The following is a 20,774-nucleotide window of genomic DNA, read 5'->3' as shown; positions in this document are numbered from 1 at the left end:
CCTGACAGGGGGAAGCATATCACTTCCCACCCTGTCCGTAATGTGTAACGACCAGGAGCCGACATTTCGGATGACGGAACCCTCGGGGCAGTTTCCGTGTCACCCCTGTCGGTCCGTTTCCCTTGTGCATATTCAACGTGCAATGGAGGTGTTAGAGTCCATCCTCTAGTCTAGTGGACGAGTCAGAAGGGATCAGTGGACCGGCTTCTGCATAAAGTCGTGATTTATCACTTCAGACAGGCTCGGCTGATGCAAACAGACCAGCGGTAAAGAGCTTCGGCTTATCTGACTGCCAAGATTGTGAAGCAAGGTGATACCAGTCGCCCTCGGGGACAGCATATTTCAATGTTGTTATTGACAGGGACGTACAGCACCGGCCGGGAGGTTCTCGCTCCAACGGGCCAGTGTTGCATTGGCAGGTGATATCGATTACAAGCAAGGCGAAGAGGAGATGAGTGCTTCTCAAAGCCCCCGAAACCTCTTGAGCCAACCCAAAACGAGAACCGCCCAAGGCGTAATTCCTTGTATTGGACCCCATTTTCCGGACAACACCGCTCTGCGGGGAACCAAGATCCAATTGCATTCCCCCGTAAAGTAGACAGTAGGAAGTCAGAGCAAACCTGTTACTACAGAATACCTTGGCTTGGAAGGTGTAGGATACCCCGGGGCCGCTGACTGCCTTCTACCCGACTCTGAGCAGCTATTCCGTCAGAAGCCGTCGGGAGGAAGACTTGAGACATCACTAGAGACGGCCTCATGCATGAGCCGTTTAGGAAGAAGAGCTTGGCCAGGCAATTCGCTGATACTTGGGGTCAGGGTTGCTTCGATTCCGGGTGCTTTGGATTCGAGCTCAGGAATCTGTCCACGTGCTTCCGACGATAGACATGGCATCCAAGAGGCCTGCGTTGTACAGTGATATCCATATACCCGAAACTGCGACCATGCCGTTTGCAGACCGCTCCTAGAAATCAAGCCTGACTGGAAAGATCCGATAAAGACCTGCCTCGGTGGTGCGAAAATGAGCAATCCGAAGGAAGACGAGTAGGGGTAAATTGTGAACAAGGTGTACGAAATAGAGCGAGTCAGTAGTAACGGCTTGCCAGGTGCTTCAGATTTAGCATTTACGGTAAGCTGATGATCGATGAGTGCATTATTGCTGGGCACATTTTCATCTTCCCCCATTGGCCGGTTGTTTGCACAGATGGAAGCTCTCCAGAATCCCTGTATCGAAGCAAACTTCCTGGGATCCCGTCTATGCAAAGGCAAACGCACCCTCCCCCCAATTCCCCGGGAATCCTGAAGCCACGATTCGGGCCAAGCTGCCGGAATCGCCTTAGAGGATGGAAGATCGTAAAACGTCCATCTGGCGTCTACGTTCCAGGGTCTGTTCGCTAGGTGTGCGCATCGACCCTCGGCCCTTAGATATGGAGAGCAAGCAGAAAATATCAGCCTCCATTTCTGGCTCAGGTTCTAAGATCTGAGGTAATATGGTTTGCGATAGTCAAAGATGTAAGGAAGTTTCGATGCTTGTTAGTTCACACAGCGTGGCCATGATTGAACAGTCTGCGAGTATGTTTGGCTTATCGTAGTCTTCTGTTCTCCTTCTCGAATGTGTCTAAGGTATTATCTTGTAGTCATGAAGCAAGACACGCGGCTGCAAGCACACTGTCCGACATCTTTAGACGAGACTCATTCCCGTCGGTCCCTTGCAGACAAGACGGAAGACTCATCGAGATCTATCAACGTTGGCGGAGTGATCAGCGTTAAGGTCATTGGAAATGTCATATCCCCCCACGCGGCCTCTTGCCGTGGAGACGGAAGTCGAACAGTATAGCGGTGTACGACCCGGCCCAGCGCCCATTTCGACCCGGTCTCTGGACTTCAGAATTGCCAGTATATAAAGGGAAGGTTGTGGCTCGCTTTGCAGTGACTTCTCATCAGACAATCTTGTATGTATGTGCATGCGTTGAAATCGCCTTTGTCTTATACCTCAACCAGCTCCTCCAGTCAATTGATCTCCCCTCTGTTTGTCAGCGGTGTCAAGCAACCTGAAATCATCCTCCCTCTCCGGACTACGAAAATACCCCGAGCTATTCCGCAGTCTGCCCATCCGGCTCGATTCTTCAGGTCAGCATGTCCTTTTGGACAATGTACAACTTCCGTTCCGAAGTTTGGTCAGGCTTGGACCTTCTTCCAGTTGAGATCAACAGAGAGGGGATTCCTCTGAGTAACTGTTCGGTCCATGATCCGCCTTCACCTCAACCTTTCCCTCCCAACCCTCCTCCGAGTCCGGCATGAAACCACAGACCATGACGATCGATGGTCATTGGACCAACAAGGAATTCCTGTATAGGTAAGGCCATTCTTCCCGCTCGAGCGTGCATATTCCGCGAAAGACATGCAGTTGCGCACCTTGAGAGCCAAAGACATAGAAGCATAGGCTCTAACTATGTAACAGACTTTTGTGGCTAGGATTGCGGCCGACCAAGCATCAAGGGCGGGAAAAGAAAATCATCGGCATGAAGCTTGTGTTTATCAGAGATTGTGAAATTGAAATGGGGAGCACCATTGGGGACAATCGTTGGGGGAAATCGTTGTAGACTGGACCGAAGATGGGGTTTCTGGAGTTATCGTTGCAATTGTCCTAGAGAATGAGATTAGTCTGGCTACAATGTTAGTGACATGAGCAATATGTGGCGCTGTTTGCGGGTGCTGTCTTCGTATGCTGCATGAATCAACTTCCCAAATGCCAAATCCAGGACAGAGGCTCAATGCCCGATAATTGCCCTACGAAATGGTACACGGCCGCTTCCGAAGAAGTAAGACACCGGGTTTTTCCAATAGAAAAAAAAAAAGAAGCAATCAGTCATCCATTGACTGGCTATGGAATATATATTGCAAGAAGAACATTTTAGACAGAGCAGGAATCAAAAGGTATGGCACAAGCGAAATCACAGCAAAGCAAGAATCAGAGCGCTAATCGTACTCAGGCCAACCACAGTCCAGCCAGTCTTGATGACCTGGGGGTTGGTGAGACCGCGACCGGTATCCCAAATCAAGTGACGGACACCGTTCATGCAGTGGTAGGTGAAAGGCATGGCCATGGTAGCCTTGAGGAGGACCTTGGCGAGGACAGGGAGGGCACCGAAGGCGGCAACGGCGGAGGCAGAGCCGAGGTCCCAGCCGAGCATGGGGGAGGCGAGGTAGGCAGTCGCATAGAGGTAGAGACTGCCAGACAGGGCGACACCGGTGATACGGTGCAAACTACTGCCGATCCAGGTGATCTGGGGCTTGTAGATGGAAAGGTGGGGAGCGACGGGGCGGCGCAGACGCTGCTCAGCAAGGAGCTTGTTGGGGTCGGAGGTGGTCGTGCTGGTGGTAGCTTGTCTAATCCGACGAGATAGGTTAGCGACCCTGTGTATTTCCACATGTGCCGGATCTATCATGGCTTTCGCCTCACGCGGTTGCGGTCGAATTCGAGATCGCGAAATCCACCCAATGGAGAAAGAAGCCCGTCGCAACAGTCCGTCCATCCTTCGGCGCGACAACTCACCTCATCTGAACATTTCTTCCAAGAGCAACGGCGGCAGGCGAGGCGGAGTTCATCAAGGACCAGCGCAGGGCGTAGGGCTGCTGGACGGCGACTGCAAACGAATCGGTTAGCGGAGCCCCATGGCTGCAGGATCGAGGAGTAAGAACGTACGCCGTCGCAGCGACTGCTGGGCAACCTTCTGAGAAAGCATTGTGACGCGTGTGAAGGGACCTGACAGGTGGTGCAGGAACTGGAGATTGGACAGTGGACAGAAAAGGGAATGTCGTCGTCGTTCGTGGTCGACCAGGAAAGAAAGTAGCCTCGAACTCCCGACTCTCGTAGCGGTTCGGAATCACGGGACGGACAACCTCGGGTTCGACTCCAGGTCACGGGACCAGTCCCGGAGGGGAATTCTGGGCCAATGAGCAATGCTGCATTACCATTCGGAAGATTCATCTTCCATTCCCTCACCGCCTGCGCTTGTGCCGAGCTCTTTTCTTCATTTGTGTGCGTGCTTGCAATTCTTTTCTCTTTCTTTTCCTTTCCTTCTCCCAAGGGTCTTCCGCACACGTTGTCTACCACCTGGGATGATGTTGACGTGGTTTGCAGGGCCTCACTGGTTCGGCATTCTGTCGCTTCCGCAGAGGTCAATGAGATACCTGAGAAGGACTTGTCCCGTCGTTAATCGCCCATTTGTCTCTCGTCAATGAGATGAAAGGGTTTCATATCAGGGTTACATGCTGTAGTTATAGTTGAAAGGTACTTGGTTGCCTTTGTAGTCAATGTGTACAAGCCGATGCTTGTCAAACGGCATTCAAGGTTGACAGCTTAGATCGTCTCCTGCTTGAAGTTCTGGAGCTCTGATCCTGGAGTTTTGATTCTGGAGCTTTGGTCATCGTCCTGCGGCTTGCGGCCTGCGGCAGTGACGCTTGCCGGTGGTCTACTGTTGACATGATCATGGATACACACGATGAGCGGCTCAAGAAGAACAACAACTGGCCTCTGGAATAACCTAATGATCTGAGGGGAAAGTCAGTCAAATAAGCAGTAAACCAACTGTCAAGCAATTGCTGATGTTTGCATGAGCAATCCTTAACCCGGACACTGCCCTCATTCAGATATCGGCATTGTTAGGGCTGAGACAGCGGTATCTGGTTGATAAGGGGATACAACCCCACTGCAACATCGAGCCGGATCTTCTTAAGAGCGCTTTAAATTAGTACGTCCGCGAGCGACGGACGACAATCAAGTATAGCCATGATGTTTTTCAAGCTTGGCCACGACGTTCCCCCCAGGAGGAGGATGAGCCCAACCGTTCTGACGGCGGCGTCAACAATCATGCTTCTGCTACTTCCTAGCGTGGCGAGCGGCTGGCAATCGTCGATCTAAAGACAACGCCAAAGAAGCTAGTTATATACGAAGTGTTCCGAGGCAATTGTAGTCTCGCATGAACTTTGCTGAAGAAAGGCGAAGCTGGGAACCGATTTGAATCTGTGCGGGGTGGAAGCCCAACCTCACGATAGCATGGACATGCGGTGCTTGTACTTGTAAGCGGATCTGTCGTCATTGCTTCATCACGTTTTTTCCAGTCGTCAGCCACGAAGGACAACTGTAAAGGACAGCTGTAAAGGACAGCCACGAAGGACAGTCACAAAGAACAGCCACAAACGACAGCCATGAAGGACAGCTACAGAGAGTAGCTGTTCTTGAAGATGGCAAAGGGAAAGAGGGAAAGGCACATTTACAACCAATTTTGTTCTTTGCTTCAGCCATGCGGGGACTATCTCTTTTTACGTGGACTCTATCGAGTGCTGGTACAGCAGTACAAGCACTTCGTGGCTTCGAGGATACATGCTCAATCCTCGACCTGCTGGGAACTGCCTTGTACGCGGATTGTGATGCTAAGAATGGAGATTTGGTGAGAACTTCAATCAACCTGAACAAATGCCTCGGCAATGACAACGGAAACCTTGCGGTATGTTTAAATCCCACAGACATCGAAGGAGAAACTCCTCCCTTCCCCCAACAATGAGCAACACTAACGAGAGGATCTTATAGTGCCAAGCAAAGTAAGTGGGAATAGAACTGGAGAAGACTGTTTCTATGCTCTGCTTGCCAAACTAAGTTGCTCATCTCACGACTGACCTTTCTCTTAGTGGAAATTATGGCAAGTCATGCTATGACTGTGTCCTCCTGTCAGGCCAACTGATGTGTACTTGTGCAGGGCCATATGGCTATGTCTTGAATCTTTACAAACTAAGTAAGAGTGAAAGCGATAGGGTATTCACCTTCATAGTCAAGATTGCTGACTTTGGGGTCATTTACAATTAGATGATTGCATTAGGAATGAGAATGGAGAACTGGCATGCCGGACTTTGCGACATAAGACTGTAGAATCTGAGACCAGGGATGGAAGGAATGGGTTTCTCTCTGGCGAATTCTTCTTGGACCTTTGTTTGCTTGTTTTATGTCAACCCATCAATACAGATTGAATCGCTATCTGCTCATATTGTACATAAACACGGCGCGGGAGATGTGAACCTCACCATACTCCCAGGTCCAGCTACGTATTCTTTCTCAGTAATACCAATCAATCCTCGGTCCGGACAGACATGGCATATCGGCGAGTCCACTCCTGCGCAGTTTTCTCAAACTCTGCCAAGTTCTCCAACCACATCTCTGCCGCCTCTGGTCGCAGTGGGCTTGATGTCCCTCCCTCTTCTATAAATTGTCCAGGGCTCCCGAGCAATGCAGCAACCGAGATCAGAATCGTTCTGATAGAAAGGGCTTTGCTCCAGTCCTCATCCAGGAGGTTCAAGCAGATCCGGCCATCGTGGCTGACATTAGGATGCCAGATCTTGGTCGCAAATCGACAAGTGGGTGGCTGACTCGGATACAACAACGGAATAGAAAGAGAAATCTGGAACAAGCCCCCCTCATAAGGTGTACCCTCCGAGCCAGCTATTGTCCCGATCATATTGAGAAGGTCGTTTTGCGCAGCCGGTGCAAATGACACGAACTGGCATTGTGGTGGTGAATATGGCCCGTCTTTGACAGCAGCAAGAAGCTCAGCTCGCACACGGCGGTATGGGTTGGGGGGTAACGACGCTGGCTGAGTAGTAAGAGCCCTGGTGATGGCGACAAAGTCCTTTCGGTGAACTTCTTCCATATTACGGAACTTTCGAATACTCGATGGTTTCAGCTAGAATGTATTTTGACCGGCCGATCAGATACGTGCTCCTCGTGCTTGCAACTTGGAAGCAACGTGTTTGACAAAGAAGCGAACAGGCAAGTTATATAGAGTTGGCAGCGCTTATGTCAGATCGACGAGCTTCCTTTGTTTGACAATGCCTGTACTGTTCTGCACCCACGGGGTGATCAGGCCATTTTGCTTGCCTGCTTCTGATAAGCACATTCTTTTCTTCTTCTCCTTCTCCATCATGATTCTACCCCACCGCTCTATCAATCTGCTGCCACTACCAACTCACCGGGCACTCGTTATCTTATCCTTATCACAATGACCACCCCGCAGACAGCACTGGATGTTCTCCGCCAGAGGACCATTGTCGACTGCGATACAATGGATGAGCAAGGTCTGCGCAGCTTTCTGGAAGATCGCTTCGAATGTGGAGCTAACCATCTGTCATGATCAGTTGCCAAAACCTTCGGCCCCTTCCAGGATTGCACTTCCAACCAGGTACTGTACAGTATACTCGTCCGCTGCAGATGAGACCCAAATCCTAACTCCTACTTACTGAGACCAACCATACTCACAATGGTAGGCAATCGCATTCGGAGAGCTCTCTAAGCCAGAGCACAAAGACCTGATCACCGCCTCCGTCAAAGAAGCAATTGAGCTATCACCCAAATTCCCCGGTCCCACCGTCGAGGAATTGGCTGTCGAGATCGCAGTATGTAACCAACCAGCCCTTTCAGAATACATCCACGACAACAGCTTAAATAATCACAACTAACCAAACCACTTCTCTCTCTTTTCTGAAGTAGACAATCAAACTCGCCCTCAAGATCGCCCCGCACATCACAGGCCACATCCACATCCAAACCAACCCATACTACTCCTACTCCACCACCAAGACCTTCACAAATGCATGGCGTATGTATACAGCACCCCCCCGGCCCCCGGGCGACCTCCACCTCCAAATTAAATCAAAAGTAAAGGTATCATCCACCTCACGCAGCACCTCCACCCCACCTTCCCGCAATCGCGCCTCTGCCTTAAAATCCCCAGCACCTGGGAGGGCCTGCGCGCCTGCGCGCTCCTCGAAGCCTCCGGGGTGGGCACCCTGGCCACCACCCTCTTCACGCGGACCCAGGCCGCGCTCGCCGCCGAGGTCAGATGCACCTACGTCGCGCCCTACGTGAACCAGTTGAAGGTGCACTTTGAACCGGGGTGAGAACCCCCTCCCCCCCAAGACATAAACCCCTTCCTCCCGCAACTAACAATAAGAAATAGATCCACCGACCCCGCAAGGCTCCTCCCCCTCTGCCCCATAATCCAAAAGTACTACCACGCCATCGGCAGCCAGACCAAGGTTCTCCCCGCCAGCTTGACGTCCACGGACGAGATTCTCAGCCTTGCTGGCGTGCATCACATCACTATCACGCCGGCGCTGTTGCAGCAACTGGCAGCATTGCCGGCTTCGGCTGCTACTGCAGTCCCTAATCTCTTCGATGCCGGCCCGCCCGTCGGCTACGACGCTCCGGTGGCGTTTCAGGATGATGAGGAGGGGTATCAGCTTGCGTTTAGTAGGGAGGGGCGGGGGGAGGGTGAGGGGAGGCTTGGGCAGGTATGTTTCTTTATTTTGTGTGCATCTGGAAAAGGGGAGGAGCGTTGCTGACTGCGCTTGGTTTCACTGTTCTAGACTGTGAGTATCTTCTGTGAGATGCAGGATCAGTTGGTGCAGATGATGGGGGCGGTTTTGAAGGGGGTGCGTAGTGGGTAGTCTGGTTATGAGGCTGTGCTGTAGGTTGGTCTTCTAGAGAAGATCGTAGACCACCTGTAGGGTCTTTCCCTGCGTTAAAACTGAGAGGGGGTTTGAGGAAAGGCAGTTGGTGGAGTACAGCGCCCCGCAGAGGCAGATATTATATCAGAACATAGTCTACCCACACCAAACGAAGTTACAGTACATGGAAATGGAACCATTCCTGGGTAAATCTATAGTAAATGATATGCCTACCTACCCGCTCGACAAGCTAAAGAACAATGCACCTCATCCACGCACTAGCATCCCCTCTGTAAACAACTAGCAGCTTCACCTCCATTCCGAAACCGTCGTCAATGCTGTTCTAGCCTATCGCATACTGCATGCAGTCCACCACCCGTTTCGCGCATGACAGGTCAAAGGAAGAATAGGATTATGATCGAACGCCCACTCATGCTTATGCCGAATTGAAACTGAACTATATACTTTTTTTCTTGCTTCTTCGATTTGGCGTGTTTATTCTCACAGCACATTCCGCAGGTTGGGCTCGTGTTATGTATGTTTGCTTGCGTGCTTGCTCTTGGGTTTGCAGACCGTTCAAGTGGGATGGTTTCGAATGCATGATTTCACGGCGTGCCGTGATGTATATGATAAGATAATAAGTGATGGATTTGGGGGGGGGGGGAGCTTCGGTGTAAATGATCACATGAGACACATCAGTCATCAAACCAAACCATGGGGGAATCTAGGACTGAAACAGAATGATCGGGTGGGTCAAAAGGGCCGAGAAACAGGAAAATGAGAAGACGGGATATTTTAATATAGAAGGACCACGCATCATGCGCTCAATCGCTGGATAAAAGACTGCAGGGGACGTTAGCCGTTGCCTGAAGCCAGGTGCAGAAGTAATACGAACCGGGAAGAACTGCCGGAATCCCTTTAAGTCCAGCCGGCTCAATGCCCCCACGAACTCTTCCACGAGATCTGCTCCCATGCCCATGCCTGGCAACTCCTGAGTCCGGAGATACTCCAGATATTCCATGCCAGTCTTGGCGTAGATGGTCCGCTGAAGCGCACCCGCTTCCGCAAGGACCTGTTTAGCCTGTGCATCCTTCGAGTTGAATGATGGTGTCGCGGGCAGTGCCCAGCACAGCGGTGACAGCCGGCTGATCATGAACTGGCCGAAGCCGGGCAGAGCTACCTGCTGTCCTGCCGCGCCGTTCAAACCCTCCGGCGCAATGTCCGGACCGCCCCACGAGCTGCCCATCTTTGACAGCACTGAGAAGGCCATCTTGGCGGTGGTGAAATCCTCAATATCCTTGGCGAAATGCTCGATTGTCGTAATCACAGTATCAAACATAGGTTGGTTCCCTGCGTCGTTAGTCTAGGCCGCGCTGACAATCAGAAGATATAACTTACTCTCACTGATAATGACAGCCCCGAGATCGTTGTTCAGAACGGCCAAGAGGAAGTTGAGATATTCGCGTTTCAACTCCGCCAACTGGATCTCATCATCGGTGCCAGTAGTCGGATCCGCGATACCGGAGAAGACCCTTTGCAAGAAAGGTGTCAGAAGAGTGTCTAGAATACCGGTGATTTCGGTCTTGAAGCCGAAGATGACCTGGTCTAACAGCCGAAGGAACAGGGCCATCTCGTCGCGCGAAGATGTCTGCGTGAGAAGGCCGTCGATCCAGCGTGGAAGCTGGGGCAGAATGCGCGCCCCAAGAACGCCAATAAGTCTGGAGAAGGCGAATCGTGCCGCCGTGCGCACATTGAACGAGGCCTTGAGCGATTCCAAAGCCACGAGAGTGGCTTCCGACACCTGCATGAATGCTTCGGAAACTTCCGGCGCAGGGAGCGCAGCAGGAGAGCTGGTTCCAGGCATCCAGTCGGAGAAGCCGCGGGCCAAGGTGCCCAGAGCCATGATATCATGGTGAATCTGCAAAACGGCTCTTTCATCGTTGGCTTTGGCTGGTGCCAAATTCTTCTCCATGTCCATGAAGATGGGGTTCAACACGGACTGCGCGTAAAGAACTTGCTTATCAGCGGGTACCGTGGGAGTGGAGCAGATGATGCCCACAGCCTCGAAAAGATACAGTTGACTGTTGAACACAGCGTCTGCTGATCCTTCGTGGTCTTCCGAAGACATCTCGTCTCCGTCCGATCCTTCTGAAGGCACCTCTGCATGGATGACCAGGAGGTCGGTCAAGGCCCCAACCACGGTCTGAGCAACGTTACCAACATTGGTTCGCAACTGCTTGACAATGCGCTGGAACAGGTACCATGAGCGTGTCTTCACCTTCTTAATCGGGTGGTGGATTAATTGGAGGAAGCTTTCCAAGACGCTCGGAATCAGATGGGTATGGTGTTGGAAGAACGAGCTGTAGCGGACGCAAATCTCCATATACTGCAGCTGCGTCGCAGGGTGTGTGAAAGAGCGAATGTCGGACTCGACCATCTTCAGCATCATTCCAATGAGTCGCTCTGCAGCAGCGTTGTTGGGGGATCCCTTGGTGTACAGGCTACCCGCTTTGACGGCAATATCTCCAAACAGGAACATCTCGTGGAGAGCCAAATCCAAGTCCCGCCAATCCAGCTGAGCACCCGACTGCCGCAAATTCTCAAAGGTCGTCCCTACTACCTCCGAAACCGCATCGATGTATAGTTGTTCGTTCACGTTGGCGATGATCTGCTGTAGAACACCCAACCGCTTGCGAAGCTCCTGGAACTCCGCCTCGTCCGTCTGGTCGTCCTCGTCTCCCCAAGACGATGTTTCATCGTAGCGCATCTTAGCAATGATGGCCTTCAGAATTGGTAGCAGGACGGAGGAGTGCTGCGCAGCCAGAGCTGGGTTGACCTTAGCCATCTTCCTCAAGTAGGCCAGAAGGTCGCTGACGCAGGGAATCACAGTCGAGCAGACCTCGTCATATTCGTCGGAGAAGTATCTCAGGATATGCGGAAGGAAGGCCTGCAGCAGACCAGTGGCTTTCTCTTTGCAGTCGGCCATGATGGTATCCTGCTCCAGGGCCCGTACAATATCAATGACTGTAATATTGACTAACTTGGCCACCGTCTCCGCCAGATCGGTATCGTACTTGAAGGTGAACCTATTCTCGTTGAGAGGGGGGCTATTGGAGAGTTGGGTAACAATAGTGTCGAGATTCAGGAAAATAATCATGTCAATCTTATCCTCGGGCTTCATCTTCTTGCCGATGATTTCCGTGAAGACATCAACCGCCGCATCGCGCACCTTCTCTTCACCGGATCTGAGTTCCGCCTTTTGCGCACGGCTGAGCTGCTGGAACAGCAGGTCCATCATGGTCTGGTTCACCACAAGGCCGATATCAATCCAGCTCACCCAGCTGCCAACCGCCTTGAGGGACATCTCCACAATCACATCGTTGCCGTCCCGCCATTCGGACAAGATCTCTTGCCAGGAGCTGGCGATCTTCTGCATATCGCGCTCCCGAATCAAGTCCTTGAGGAGGTTGGCCTTGTCCTGCTCTGTGCGGGACCGGGACACCAGAACATCTCCGATCTCCTCATGAATCGAATTGACGACACGGAGGTAGAAGATGATACCGAGCGGGTTGTCGCGACTCGTGCTCGCGGGGCTCTTGAAGGTGAGACTGAGGAGGTCGTCGAAGCAGGATTCCCAACCGTTCGCGTAGAGAGCGGAGAAGAGGAAGGTAATGGTCTGAGCGATCTTATTCTGAATGTTGGGCGGATCCGGAGAGGCGGTTTCCTGGCCGTAGACCTGTCGAAGGTAGGCCATCAAGCCATCCCGAACATATCCCAGGGCCTGGAGGTCAAGGAGACCGGCCTGGGCCGCACTGTTGACCACTTCCAACGACACATGGCGTATAATCTCGGAGTATTGTGGAGTTTTGGTGAAGAGAGAAAGGCAAACCTGCCATCCGGAGGGGTCGGCGCGAAGTTGGTTCAGGTATTCGTAGGCTTGATTCTTGAGGGCTTGGTCGGAGGACGGATTCCAGGCGATTTCAATGGCATTCGCTACCTAATGGAGAGTCAACATGACAATGAACGAGGATCCTGAAATCAATTCCGAGAATCTGAAAGAGGAACTTGACTGGACGGGTAAGCATGGAGGGGAGAGGGGAAGGAAGGAATGGTGGGGTGGGGATTCGAGAAAAAAAGAAAAACGGGTAAGATGCGAAAAGAAGACTAAGTTAAAACGCAACGTGGAAAAACAAATGCAGATCAAAGGGATTAGCCCTTACCTGTTCTTCCATCTTCGACCAGCCTGACTGCCTTCAGAGTCGACGACTCGAAAGCAATGGAGGGGAGAGAGGGGGGGGGGGGGGAGAAGGAGGGGGAGGGGTGGATGGAGTTCAGAGATTCAATGAAGGTGGTGGTTTAGGACAGAATGATGCGGCGGCGAGTAGTCATAGCCCGGAGACACTATCAAACCATGACCGACTAGTGCGTGTTTAGTTTAGCAGACTGGGGGGGGAGAGGTTGGTTGGGTTGGGCCCAGTACAAGTATGTTAGTTAACGTTAGTAGTCAAAAGGTATTTGGACCCAGTCACTCGGGTAATAAACCTGCCTTAACGGGGCAGAGTCACGAGGGAGAAATGTGACAACGCAGAAACAATGAAGAAGTTGAAGTCTTTGGGAGAGAGTCAAGAGTTGCGATAGTTGAATGCTCAAAGAAACGCTTATCGGCCAGTCAGTTCCTCGAGCACACTGCAATGCACATGAAAGGAACCTGAAGAGTCAAAAAATTGACCTGAGTTTGTGTGGCCCAAGGAATGCTGGTCCGTTGCCCAAAAATGGCAAGGGGCGGCGTGCAGCTTCGGCCTGATTCCCCAGGCACCGAATGACATCGCTTTTGCAGCTGATCACAGCTATCAAGTCTACATGTCCCTAGTACGATAAGGTATCTATGCTGAATTGTTGATGCATGCTCTGGGCTGTAATTGTATCTCTATTCTATAGCCTTAGCGAACCATATCTCATACTACACTACACGATTATTCCATTGAATCGCTTCAGTACTTCCCTTCTTGCCGCAAGACCTCCAGCTCCATCTTCTCGAATCCCTCCACAGCCTGGCCGTATCGCTCATACACGCCCGGCTGATATCCGTCCGCAATCTTCTCAATGAAATCCTCCTCCTTCCACCGCTGCCCAATGAGATCCTCAAATGTCTGCCCCGTCGTTCTCTCCATGGCCCACACCGCCTTGTATGCAGCTCCCAGCGCACATGCATTATCACCGATCTCCAGCTTATACACACCGTCACTACCACCAAGAATCTCTCCAGCTACCTGAGCAATGGCCTTGTTCTTCGATCCACCACCGACCAGATACACTCGGCGCGGTTGAGCAGGGAGTCCTCCGCCGGGGCTCTGAGTCAGTCCGCGCGACCGCAGGCGCAGGGAGAGCATCTGGCTCTCGACGATCGCGCGAGCCTCGTCCAGGGGCTTGTTCCAGCCCTCCTCCGTCTGGTGCAGACGGCCACTCTTCGGGTCATAGTCGAATCGCCATTGACCCGCTCGGAGGTTTGGCACGATTTCCGGGCGCGGAAAGAATAGGCCCAGTTTCATGGGGTCCGAGTCGGATTTCTGCCCCATGGACGGAGTCTCGAGCGTGATCTTGTCGAAATTCGCCCACGTCAAAGCAGTGGTCTCTCCGAGTTTTTCATTGATCGCATCGCGGACCTGCTCACGTGCGAGCCCTCCGTTCTTGTAGCACAGCATAAACATGTACAGACCAGGAGTGGTGGGGTGGTTGAAGAAATGCGTAGCTGGATCGGGCTTGTAATTAGGTGTGGACATGAGGAAAGTGGTGGAGGTGCCAAGCGAGACCATCGCATCGGATGGCCGCAAGGGAAGCGCAAGGATCGTCGCGGGGTTGTCGCCCGTGGCTGGAATGATGTTGCAGTCCGGACTGAACCCGTAGCGCTCGACATAGTATCGATCGATGGTGCCCAGATGAATGCCTCCATCTTCAGGAACATCGCCCAGCTTGCGCTTCAAATCCTCCACACCGGAGGGTCCTGCACACAGCTGCAGGAGTTTTTCATCGTAGGCTCCCTTCTTGATATTCCACAGATTCATACCACAGACATCGGAGATATCAAACGGCGCGATGTGGCCCAGGAACAGCGACGCTAGGAACGAGGAGACCAGCGAAATCCGCAATGTTCTCTTGTACACCTCGGGATACTTGCGCTGGAACCGCAGAATCTGAGGACCAGTAAATCGCTACAAGCAGAGAAAACCAAACTGTTAGTCACCCCCCCGCACAGATCGGCTTGTGAAAACCCGAGGAGGAAAGGTTCTTACATGATGTGCCTTGCTCCCCGTAGCAGCGGCAAGCTCCTCCTGTCCACCCAGGTATGCATCGAACTCATCGCATTCCTTCTGCGTACTCGAGTCCTGCCAGTTGGGGCTGAAAGGATGCGAGAACGCGCCGTCCAGCTGCTCCTCCAGCGTCTTCTTGGCGTCTAGACTCTTCAACAGCTTCTCCGCGTTCTCGCCCCAGTAAACGCTTCCATGCTGTTGACCAGCTCCACTGATGCCCTTGACTCGGCGGAAATCCAGTCCCTGCTGGCGTAGTCCATTTAACACGCCGTCGAGCGCCTGCAGCCAGAGCGCGACGGGTGCAAAGACCTCATGCTCGGCCTCGTTGGTGAGGACGCCCTTCTTGATGGGGAAGCCGCGGGAATCGGCATCAAAGTCGAATTTCGACACGTAAACGACCTTGAGATCGGAGTTGACGACCAGGCCCTTGAGTTGTTGGGTGGAAAGGTCGAAGCCGATGTAGAGGGGGCTGTCGGGTTGGGCCATGGCACTTGACTGCTGCGGTCCGGGGTGATGACGTAGGTGTTGTTGGATGGGGTTTCAGGGGTGTGAAACAATGAAGTACTCAATGATATATACGCCTTGAGGAAAACTTCCTAGAGTATGAGAAACAAGAGACTGTTAATTGTAAGCAATTGGGGAAACCAACCGATAGAGGGGTAAAGTGAGAGAGTGTAGAGTGTGGCAAAGGCGCTGATGCAATGGGCATTCGATGCTAAGATCGACGGAGCTACTAACCTTGTCCACTTCCGGCTACTTGTTTATGGTGTGCAGCGCAGCGGGGGAGAAATTCAGAAGAGCTGACCAACGTCGCCATCTGGCAAGACTTCTTCTCTCCCTTATCTACTGTGTACATCACCATAGTCTCCATAATCATGACAAGATTCTGCCGAAGTCTTGTCTATTTTACCGAGCACGGCTCTTCTCAAACATAAATTCGCTGTTCTTCCGTACAACGATGAGGTCAAATTTATCCCGGGTTCCACCGCCGCCGGGAATTTACCCGGTTAATTCAGTCCACGGGAAGAACGATGGGGGGTCTAGATCAGACCTTGTGAGTAAGATTGTGACCATGTCTGAGCCCTGGACTAGTGAAGTTCGGACTGTGACGGATTGTTCTAGGGCCCGTTGAACTTTCTACGCATGAGTCTTAGTTCACGTCTTCTTAGACCATCAGCTGAGGTGGTGAAGCGATCCCCCGCATATCTCCCGCTTTTGGAGGGGTAAGTTCGGGGTACTGCGCACTCCGTATCTGAAGATGATCTTCAACATGCAACCATGCCCATGCCCCAGCGTACATACACGAGCATCTATCGAGAAACTTTTTAGCTTTATATATCAATTACAATAATGTCTCCCCTTAAGGTCATCGCTATGTTCATCTTATATTGGCTCTATCGACCCTACCGGCACTCTTCGAGAGCAGGAACAATTCCAATCCTGGGTATCAAAGGTATGGAGCTCAAAAGCCAGATATGTTACGACCAAGAGAAGCACGACAGACGATCTCATCGGCCACGCGCGGAAACGTCGCCACCGGACATGAACCTCACAAGCAAGTCCTCGTTATCTAACGGCTTTTGCGAGTGTCATGCTCGTGCTCGTGCTCGTGCTCTTCACCATCCTCCGGCTCCGGGCGCGCCCGCGAAGTCACTTCAGCCGGAATAAATTCTTCAGTGAAGGTCAGCTCCTGATGCTCAAGAGGAATAAACCGGACTTTGACCCGCTTGACGCCGCGGACCCGTTCTCCAACAGCAGTGCGCAATGCCTCTTCCACCTCGCGAGCACGGTTGATGGACCATGCGCCTGGCATTGCGACCTCGACATCCATGAGATAGTTCTGACCCGACTTCATGCCTTGGACATCATGGATTCTCAGCGACTCGCCACTGTTCAAAAGAGATAGTGCCTTGGTAGCCGCTTTGTGCACCGAAGCCTTCACCTCGTCGTCCACAGTGGTGTCTGCCAACTCCAGAAGGGAGGTCTTGGTATTACCCCATCCAGCTTTTATGACCATAAGTGAGATGAGAAGTCCCCCCACGGGATCCAACCAGGAAGCGTCTTGGAACATGTAGGATCCACCGATCGTAAAAAGAGCAACAACGCTGGTCAGGGAGTCGATTCGGTGGTGGACGGCGTTGGAGGCCAAGACTGACGACTTGCGCTCCGTGGCGACCTTCATAGCTGTTTGAAGAAGGGACGTTAGTATCACCTTTCAAACCGGTTGATAAGACATCCCAAGGTACTCACTTGCATGGTAAAGCCATTCCTTGACCACGATAGATCCAGCAGCCAGCCAAGCAGCATGGATGCTTGGACCGAATGCTTCCACCCCATGGCTATGCGAATGGCTATGTCCCAAAGCCCCCACGTGCGCAATTGCTTCAGCGATGCCGGGATAAAATTGATGTAGTAGGACCTGCCCAGAATTGAGACCCATAAAGACGCCGCCGCACAGCAACAACCCGCTCACACCCAGAGCTCCAATACTCTCGATCTTTCCGTAGCCGTTGGGAAACCGCTCCGACGGCGGCTTCAGCGACCAAGCAACCGTAGCTAGAGTCAATATGTCCGAGACCAGATCGGTGAGGGCGTGGTAGGCGTCGGCAATGAGGGCCTGGGAATGGAACACATAGCCACCGATAAATTTGCCAATGGCCATGCACAGGTTGGCGACCAAGCCAATCCGCGTGATACGGACTCCGGCATCATGTTTGTCGGTTGACGTGAGGTAGACATTACTGCCATGATGGTGGTGGTGGTGATGGTGGTGGCCACCGTGTTCTCTTGTTTGGGTGGCCATTGAAGGGAGGGTGATCGAGGGTGGTAGTCTTGTAGAGCAGGCAACAGCAGTGAGGGACGGAATCAAAGTTGGGCGAGTAGGTGGACGGAGGGAAGCATTGGGGCACGCGATAAGAGTAGGAGGAAAGGTCGATGAGGAACCGGCGGCAGCACGGGAGCTCTTATGGTGATACAATCGCGGCGAACAAGAAGCGGAGGTGGAAGTGTTCAAATATCGCCGATGATAACAACAAGCCCAGGGGCGACGAACAAAGCCGGACGGACCGCGGCGAAAGAGGGATGGAGGAGAAGCTGGTGGAGGATGGGCCCTGCACCGCAGGGGCTGCGTCAGCATCCTCGTCGTTCGAAACGCTTAGTAGCAGTCTAATATTATGGTACTGTAACGACCGAATTCTTTAAATTTCGGTGCACTTGCGAGAGGAGACGGAATTGCTTCTTTCTTGGCCGCAGTATCAACCACAGCTCCATGGCGTTGGTTCCGCAGTGAGGAACAGAAAGATGGATGGGATGGATAGCCACTGGCAGCCAGTCAGCCCAGCCAAGGCGAGCTCAGTTCCATCAGTCATCAGTTGTGACCCGGCTGAGGCGAAGCCGACATCATACGCTGACGAACAACGAACGACCGGTCCACTGCCTGTGCAATGTTCTCTAATCCGCGGATTGCCATTGACTAGTCAGCGGAACCCCAAAGCTCCGGGCTGCAATCGGGCAGCTTGTGCTGCAAACCAATGATGAAACAGTAGAATGTAAAGTTATCTTAAACACCGAACAGTGGCTGGAGATCTAAGCTTTTGATTGTCACAAATGCTCCCGAGTCGCTCCCCGCTCCTTCCCGTTGACCGCCGATAATGCACCTTCCAGCCTTGGCATCTCCAAATAGCGAACAACAACCAACACCATGTCGCATAGAGCTCCACCATGGATTGATTCTTCAGCATCTTGGTTTCAATGCCAGTCTCGACTCTCTTTTTCTCTCTCGTACACTCCGCTGTTTAGAGCCATCTCGGAATTGAGTCCGTTGATCATCCACGCAGTATCCGTCTTGGCTTCTTGGCGATGATGAATCCTTTCTACGAACCCTGGCGGACGCGCGTGCTTTCAGAGCATTGGTGGATATACTATATCAATCCTGGATAGTACCAAGGAGATTTCATCTAGAGGAACGGATGGAGTACGACTGATGAAACAGCTAAAGTGCTGACCATGTGATCAGTTGCACAGCAGCAGGGAATGCTCTGGTCATCGCAGGGCGAATTGAGCGGACTCCATTGTCATCTCAAGGGCTCCGGTGGATCTGTCCTTAGGTTTCTTTTGGCTACAGAAAATGAAACCGTACTATATATCTGCGGACCGGGTATGCAGGTTCAAAATTCACTCTGGCACGGTCCGAGGACAAGAAATAAGTTTGCGCTTGCTGATTACCACTGGCAGCTTCTCCAGCATTAGCTGGCACTGGAAACCTTATTATCCAGGACCGAATGACTGCAGCAATTCTCATCCAGTGAGGCCAGGAGTAGTCTGATATCCTACAATATACGGAGCTCACAGACCAAATTGATTCGTGATCGCTATCTGCGTGATGAAAACCCGACGCTTCTAGCCCAACAAATGGTCATGTAATCAGAATCGCTTGGAATGAGACCTGCCTGGAGTGGCGAAAGCAGTGCATGCTTTGCATTGAGGCAAAATGAGTAACCTTGACATCACGAAATATGATTACATGGCTTCGAGTTTCGCAACCACTATAAGAATGAGGCCCAGCAGTATGGTGTGTGGTACGATGCATCTGTCAGTTTCTGGCTCATAAGATTTAATACCCAGAATGGCGGATGCACCACCATTGACCGAAGCCTTCTACCGAGAGTGGTTCGCGAAACAAACTGTGCTCCTGACTGGAGCAACGGGCGGTCTAGGCGGGTGCCTTCTATTCAAACTAATTCATCAGGTACCTGTCAAGAAAGTCTTTCTCCTCCATCGAAGCTCCGAGAAAGACACTATCGCAAAGCTAGGCAAGAACATGCCCGGATGTATCGATGAAGCCATGCGCACAGATCAACTGGAATTTATCAAGGGGGACATCACCGCCGCGAACTTAGACCTGGATGTGAGGCAACTATTTGTACTTCAAAAGACGACGACCGTTATACTCAACGCAGCGGCCAATACTTCATTTATTGCAGATGCCCACGAGTCTTGCAAGAACAATTGTCTTCCAGCACTAGGTTTGGCTCAGCTTGCATTAAGCTTCCCACAGCTCGCCACATTTGTGCAAGTGTCCAGTGCATACGCCAACAGCTTTCTGCCCGATGGAGAGATCACGGAAATCCTTCAGCCGTTTGGTGAAGACGACATCGACTGCGAGAGAGAGCTGGACGAAATCCACTTGAGGAGAGGAAACACTAGCTGGACGAAGCAATGGGCCTGGCCTTATGCACAAGCCAAATACCTCATGGAACGACTTTTAGTCCAGAGGTACGGATCTCGGCTTCCCCTCCTCATCCTACGCCCCTCCGCCATCGGGCCAGCTCTTCAAGATCCATATCCTCTCTTTGGTCCCGCGGGCTCTAACCCTGTTGAGACCGCCCTCGGGTCTTATCTGGTCACTGGAGGCGGGAGTCGGGTCTGGAGAGCCGCGAGCGGCTCGACCAGCGGCAGCTACATATTGGACGGGATTCCCGTAGATTTTGTGTCAAATGTCTGCCTGCTTCATGTGGCGCAAGGGTCACAGGGGATTGTCCACGCTGCTGCTCAGCTATACGTGGTCTTCACCATGGATGAGCTGATCGCCCTCGCCTCGCCTTACATTCCGTCAGACCTTGCGATGCCGGCGCCGTGCTTCAAATGGGACGTGAATGGGAGCATGGAGCCGTGCCCTGTGGCGACCACGTTCGGTTTCCAAGGCCATAACTGGATTTTCGACTGCAGGCGATCAAAATCCTTGAGGGCTGTCGGTGGCCCACTGAGTTTGAGCCTTGACGGACATGATGCGAAGGCTTATATAAAGAGGCGGATTGAGAAGATCATTCCGAGCACTCGCGCAACGAAGAAGAGGGTTGCAGCTAGGCGAAGAGGTATGTCAAAGCTATGACGGAGCCGGTTGATAACGCCCTATGGAGTAAGTTCTTTGAAGCTTAGTAGCGTGACGAACTTTTGTAGACAAATTCAAAT

General features: G+C 52.2%; 8 protein-coding genes across 8 annotated transcripts; 3 read left to right on the top strand and 5 right to left on the bottom strand.

Moving 5' to 3' along the window:
• Positions 1-2,951: 2,951 nt before the first annotated feature.
• On the bottom strand, positions 2,952-3,784 carry BO82DRAFT_384486 (succinate dehydrogenase cytochrome b560 subunit; the record flags this gene model as incomplete). Its single annotated transcript, XM_025638107.1, has 3 exons — positions 3,704-3,784; positions 3,554-3,644; positions 2,952-3,387 (listed from the first exon to the last, which is right to left on the bottom strand). Exons 1-3 carry the CDS (start codon positions 3,741-3,743, stop codon positions 2,952-2,954), a joined length of 567 nt encoding a protein of 188 aa, XP_025490639.1. The 5' UTR covers positions 3,744-3,784.
• A 1,417-nt stretch (positions 3,785-5,201) lies between these two features.
• Positions 5,202-6,073, top strand: BO82DRAFT_111091 (CVNH domain-containing protein). Its single transcript, XM_025629813.1, has 4 exons — positions 5,202-5,507; positions 5,591-5,601; positions 5,689-5,792; positions 5,864-6,073. Exons 1-4 carry the CDS (start codon positions 5,304-5,306, stop codon positions 6,022-6,024), a joined length of 480 nt encoding a protein of 159 aa, XP_025490638.1. The 5' UTR covers positions 5,202-5,303; the 3' UTR covers positions 6,025-6,073.
• Positions 5,951-6,777, bottom strand: BO82DRAFT_355606 (UBC-like protein). The gene has a single exon (XM_025635492.1). The coding sequence runs from the start codon at positions 6,699-6,701 to the stop codon at positions 6,123-6,125; it is 579 nt and encodes a 192-aa protein (XP_025490637.1). The 5' UTR covers positions 6,702-6,777; the 3' UTR covers positions 5,951-6,122.
• Positions 6,778-6,989: 212 nt separating this feature from the next.
• Positions 6,990-8,680, top strand: BO82DRAFT_313145 (transaldolase family protein). The gene is made up of 7 exons (XM_025632467.1): positions 6,990-7,125; positions 7,186-7,229; positions 7,315-7,443; positions 7,538-7,646; positions 7,712-7,943; positions 8,007-8,340; positions 8,416-8,680. The coding sequence occupies exons 1-7, from the start codon at positions 7,050-7,052 to the stop codon at positions 8,494-8,496; spliced, it is 1,005 nt and encodes a 334-aa protein (XP_025490636.1). The 5' UTR covers positions 6,990-7,049; the 3' UTR covers positions 8,497-8,680.
• A 477-nt stretch (positions 8,681-9,157) lies between these two features.
• Positions 9,158-12,800, bottom strand: BO82DRAFT_433418 (Ran GTPase-binding protein LOS1). The gene is made up of 4 exons (XM_025640872.1): positions 12,717-12,800; positions 9,895-12,493; positions 9,392-9,846; positions 9,158-9,339 (listed from the first exon to the last, which is right to left on the bottom strand). Exons 1-4 carry the CDS (start codon positions 12,726-12,728, stop codon positions 9,313-9,315), a joined length of 3,093 nt encoding a protein of 1,030 aa, XP_025490635.1. The 5' UTR covers positions 12,729-12,800; the 3' UTR covers positions 9,158-9,312.
• Positions 12,801-13,391: 591 nt separating this feature from the next.
• Positions 13,392-15,469, bottom strand: BO82DRAFT_355604 (xylulokinase). Its single transcript, XM_025635491.1, has 2 exons — positions 14,787-15,469; positions 13,392-14,705 (listed from the first exon to the last, which is right to left on the bottom strand). The coding sequence occupies exons 1-2, from the start codon at positions 15,288-15,290 to the stop codon at positions 13,488-13,490; spliced, it is 1,722 nt and encodes a 573-aa protein (XP_025490634.1). The 5' UTR covers positions 15,291-15,469; the 3' UTR covers positions 13,392-13,487.
• A 174-nt stretch (positions 15,470-15,643) lies between these two features.
• Positions 15,644-18,368, bottom strand: BO82DRAFT_384482 (cation diffusion facilitator family transporter; the record flags this gene model as incomplete). The annotated part of the gene is made up of 3 exons (XM_025638106.1): positions 17,055-18,368; positions 16,425-16,988; positions 15,644-15,690 (listed from the first exon to the last, which is right to left on the bottom strand). The coding sequence occupies exons 1-3, from the start codon at positions 17,938-17,940 to the stop codon at positions 15,644-15,646; spliced, it is 1,497 nt and encodes a 498-aa protein (XP_025490633.1). The 5' UTR covers positions 17,941-18,368.
• Positions 18,369-19,073: 705 nt separating this feature from the next.
• Positions 19,074-20,770, top strand: BO82DRAFT_384480 (NAD-binding domain 4 protein). Its single transcript, XM_025638105.1, has one exon. It carries the CDS (start codon positions 19,429-19,431, stop codon positions 20,692-20,694), a length of 1,266 nt encoding a protein of 421 aa, XP_025490632.1. The 5' UTR covers positions 19,074-19,428; the 3' UTR covers positions 20,695-20,770.
• Positions 20,771-20,774: the final 4 nt, after the last annotated feature.

This window comes from Aspergillus uvarum (genome assembly GCF_003184745.1).
Source record: "Aspergillus uvarum CBS 121591 unplaced genomic scaffold BO82scaffold_37, whole genome shotgun sequence".
In the NCBI taxonomy this organism is placed as follows: domain Eukaryota; kingdom Fungi; phylum Ascomycota; class Eurotiomycetes; order Eurotiales; family Aspergillaceae; genus Aspergillus; species Aspergillus uvarum.
Note: the sequence above shows the minus strand (reverse complement) of the source record. Positions and strands in the feature narration are given on the sequence as shown.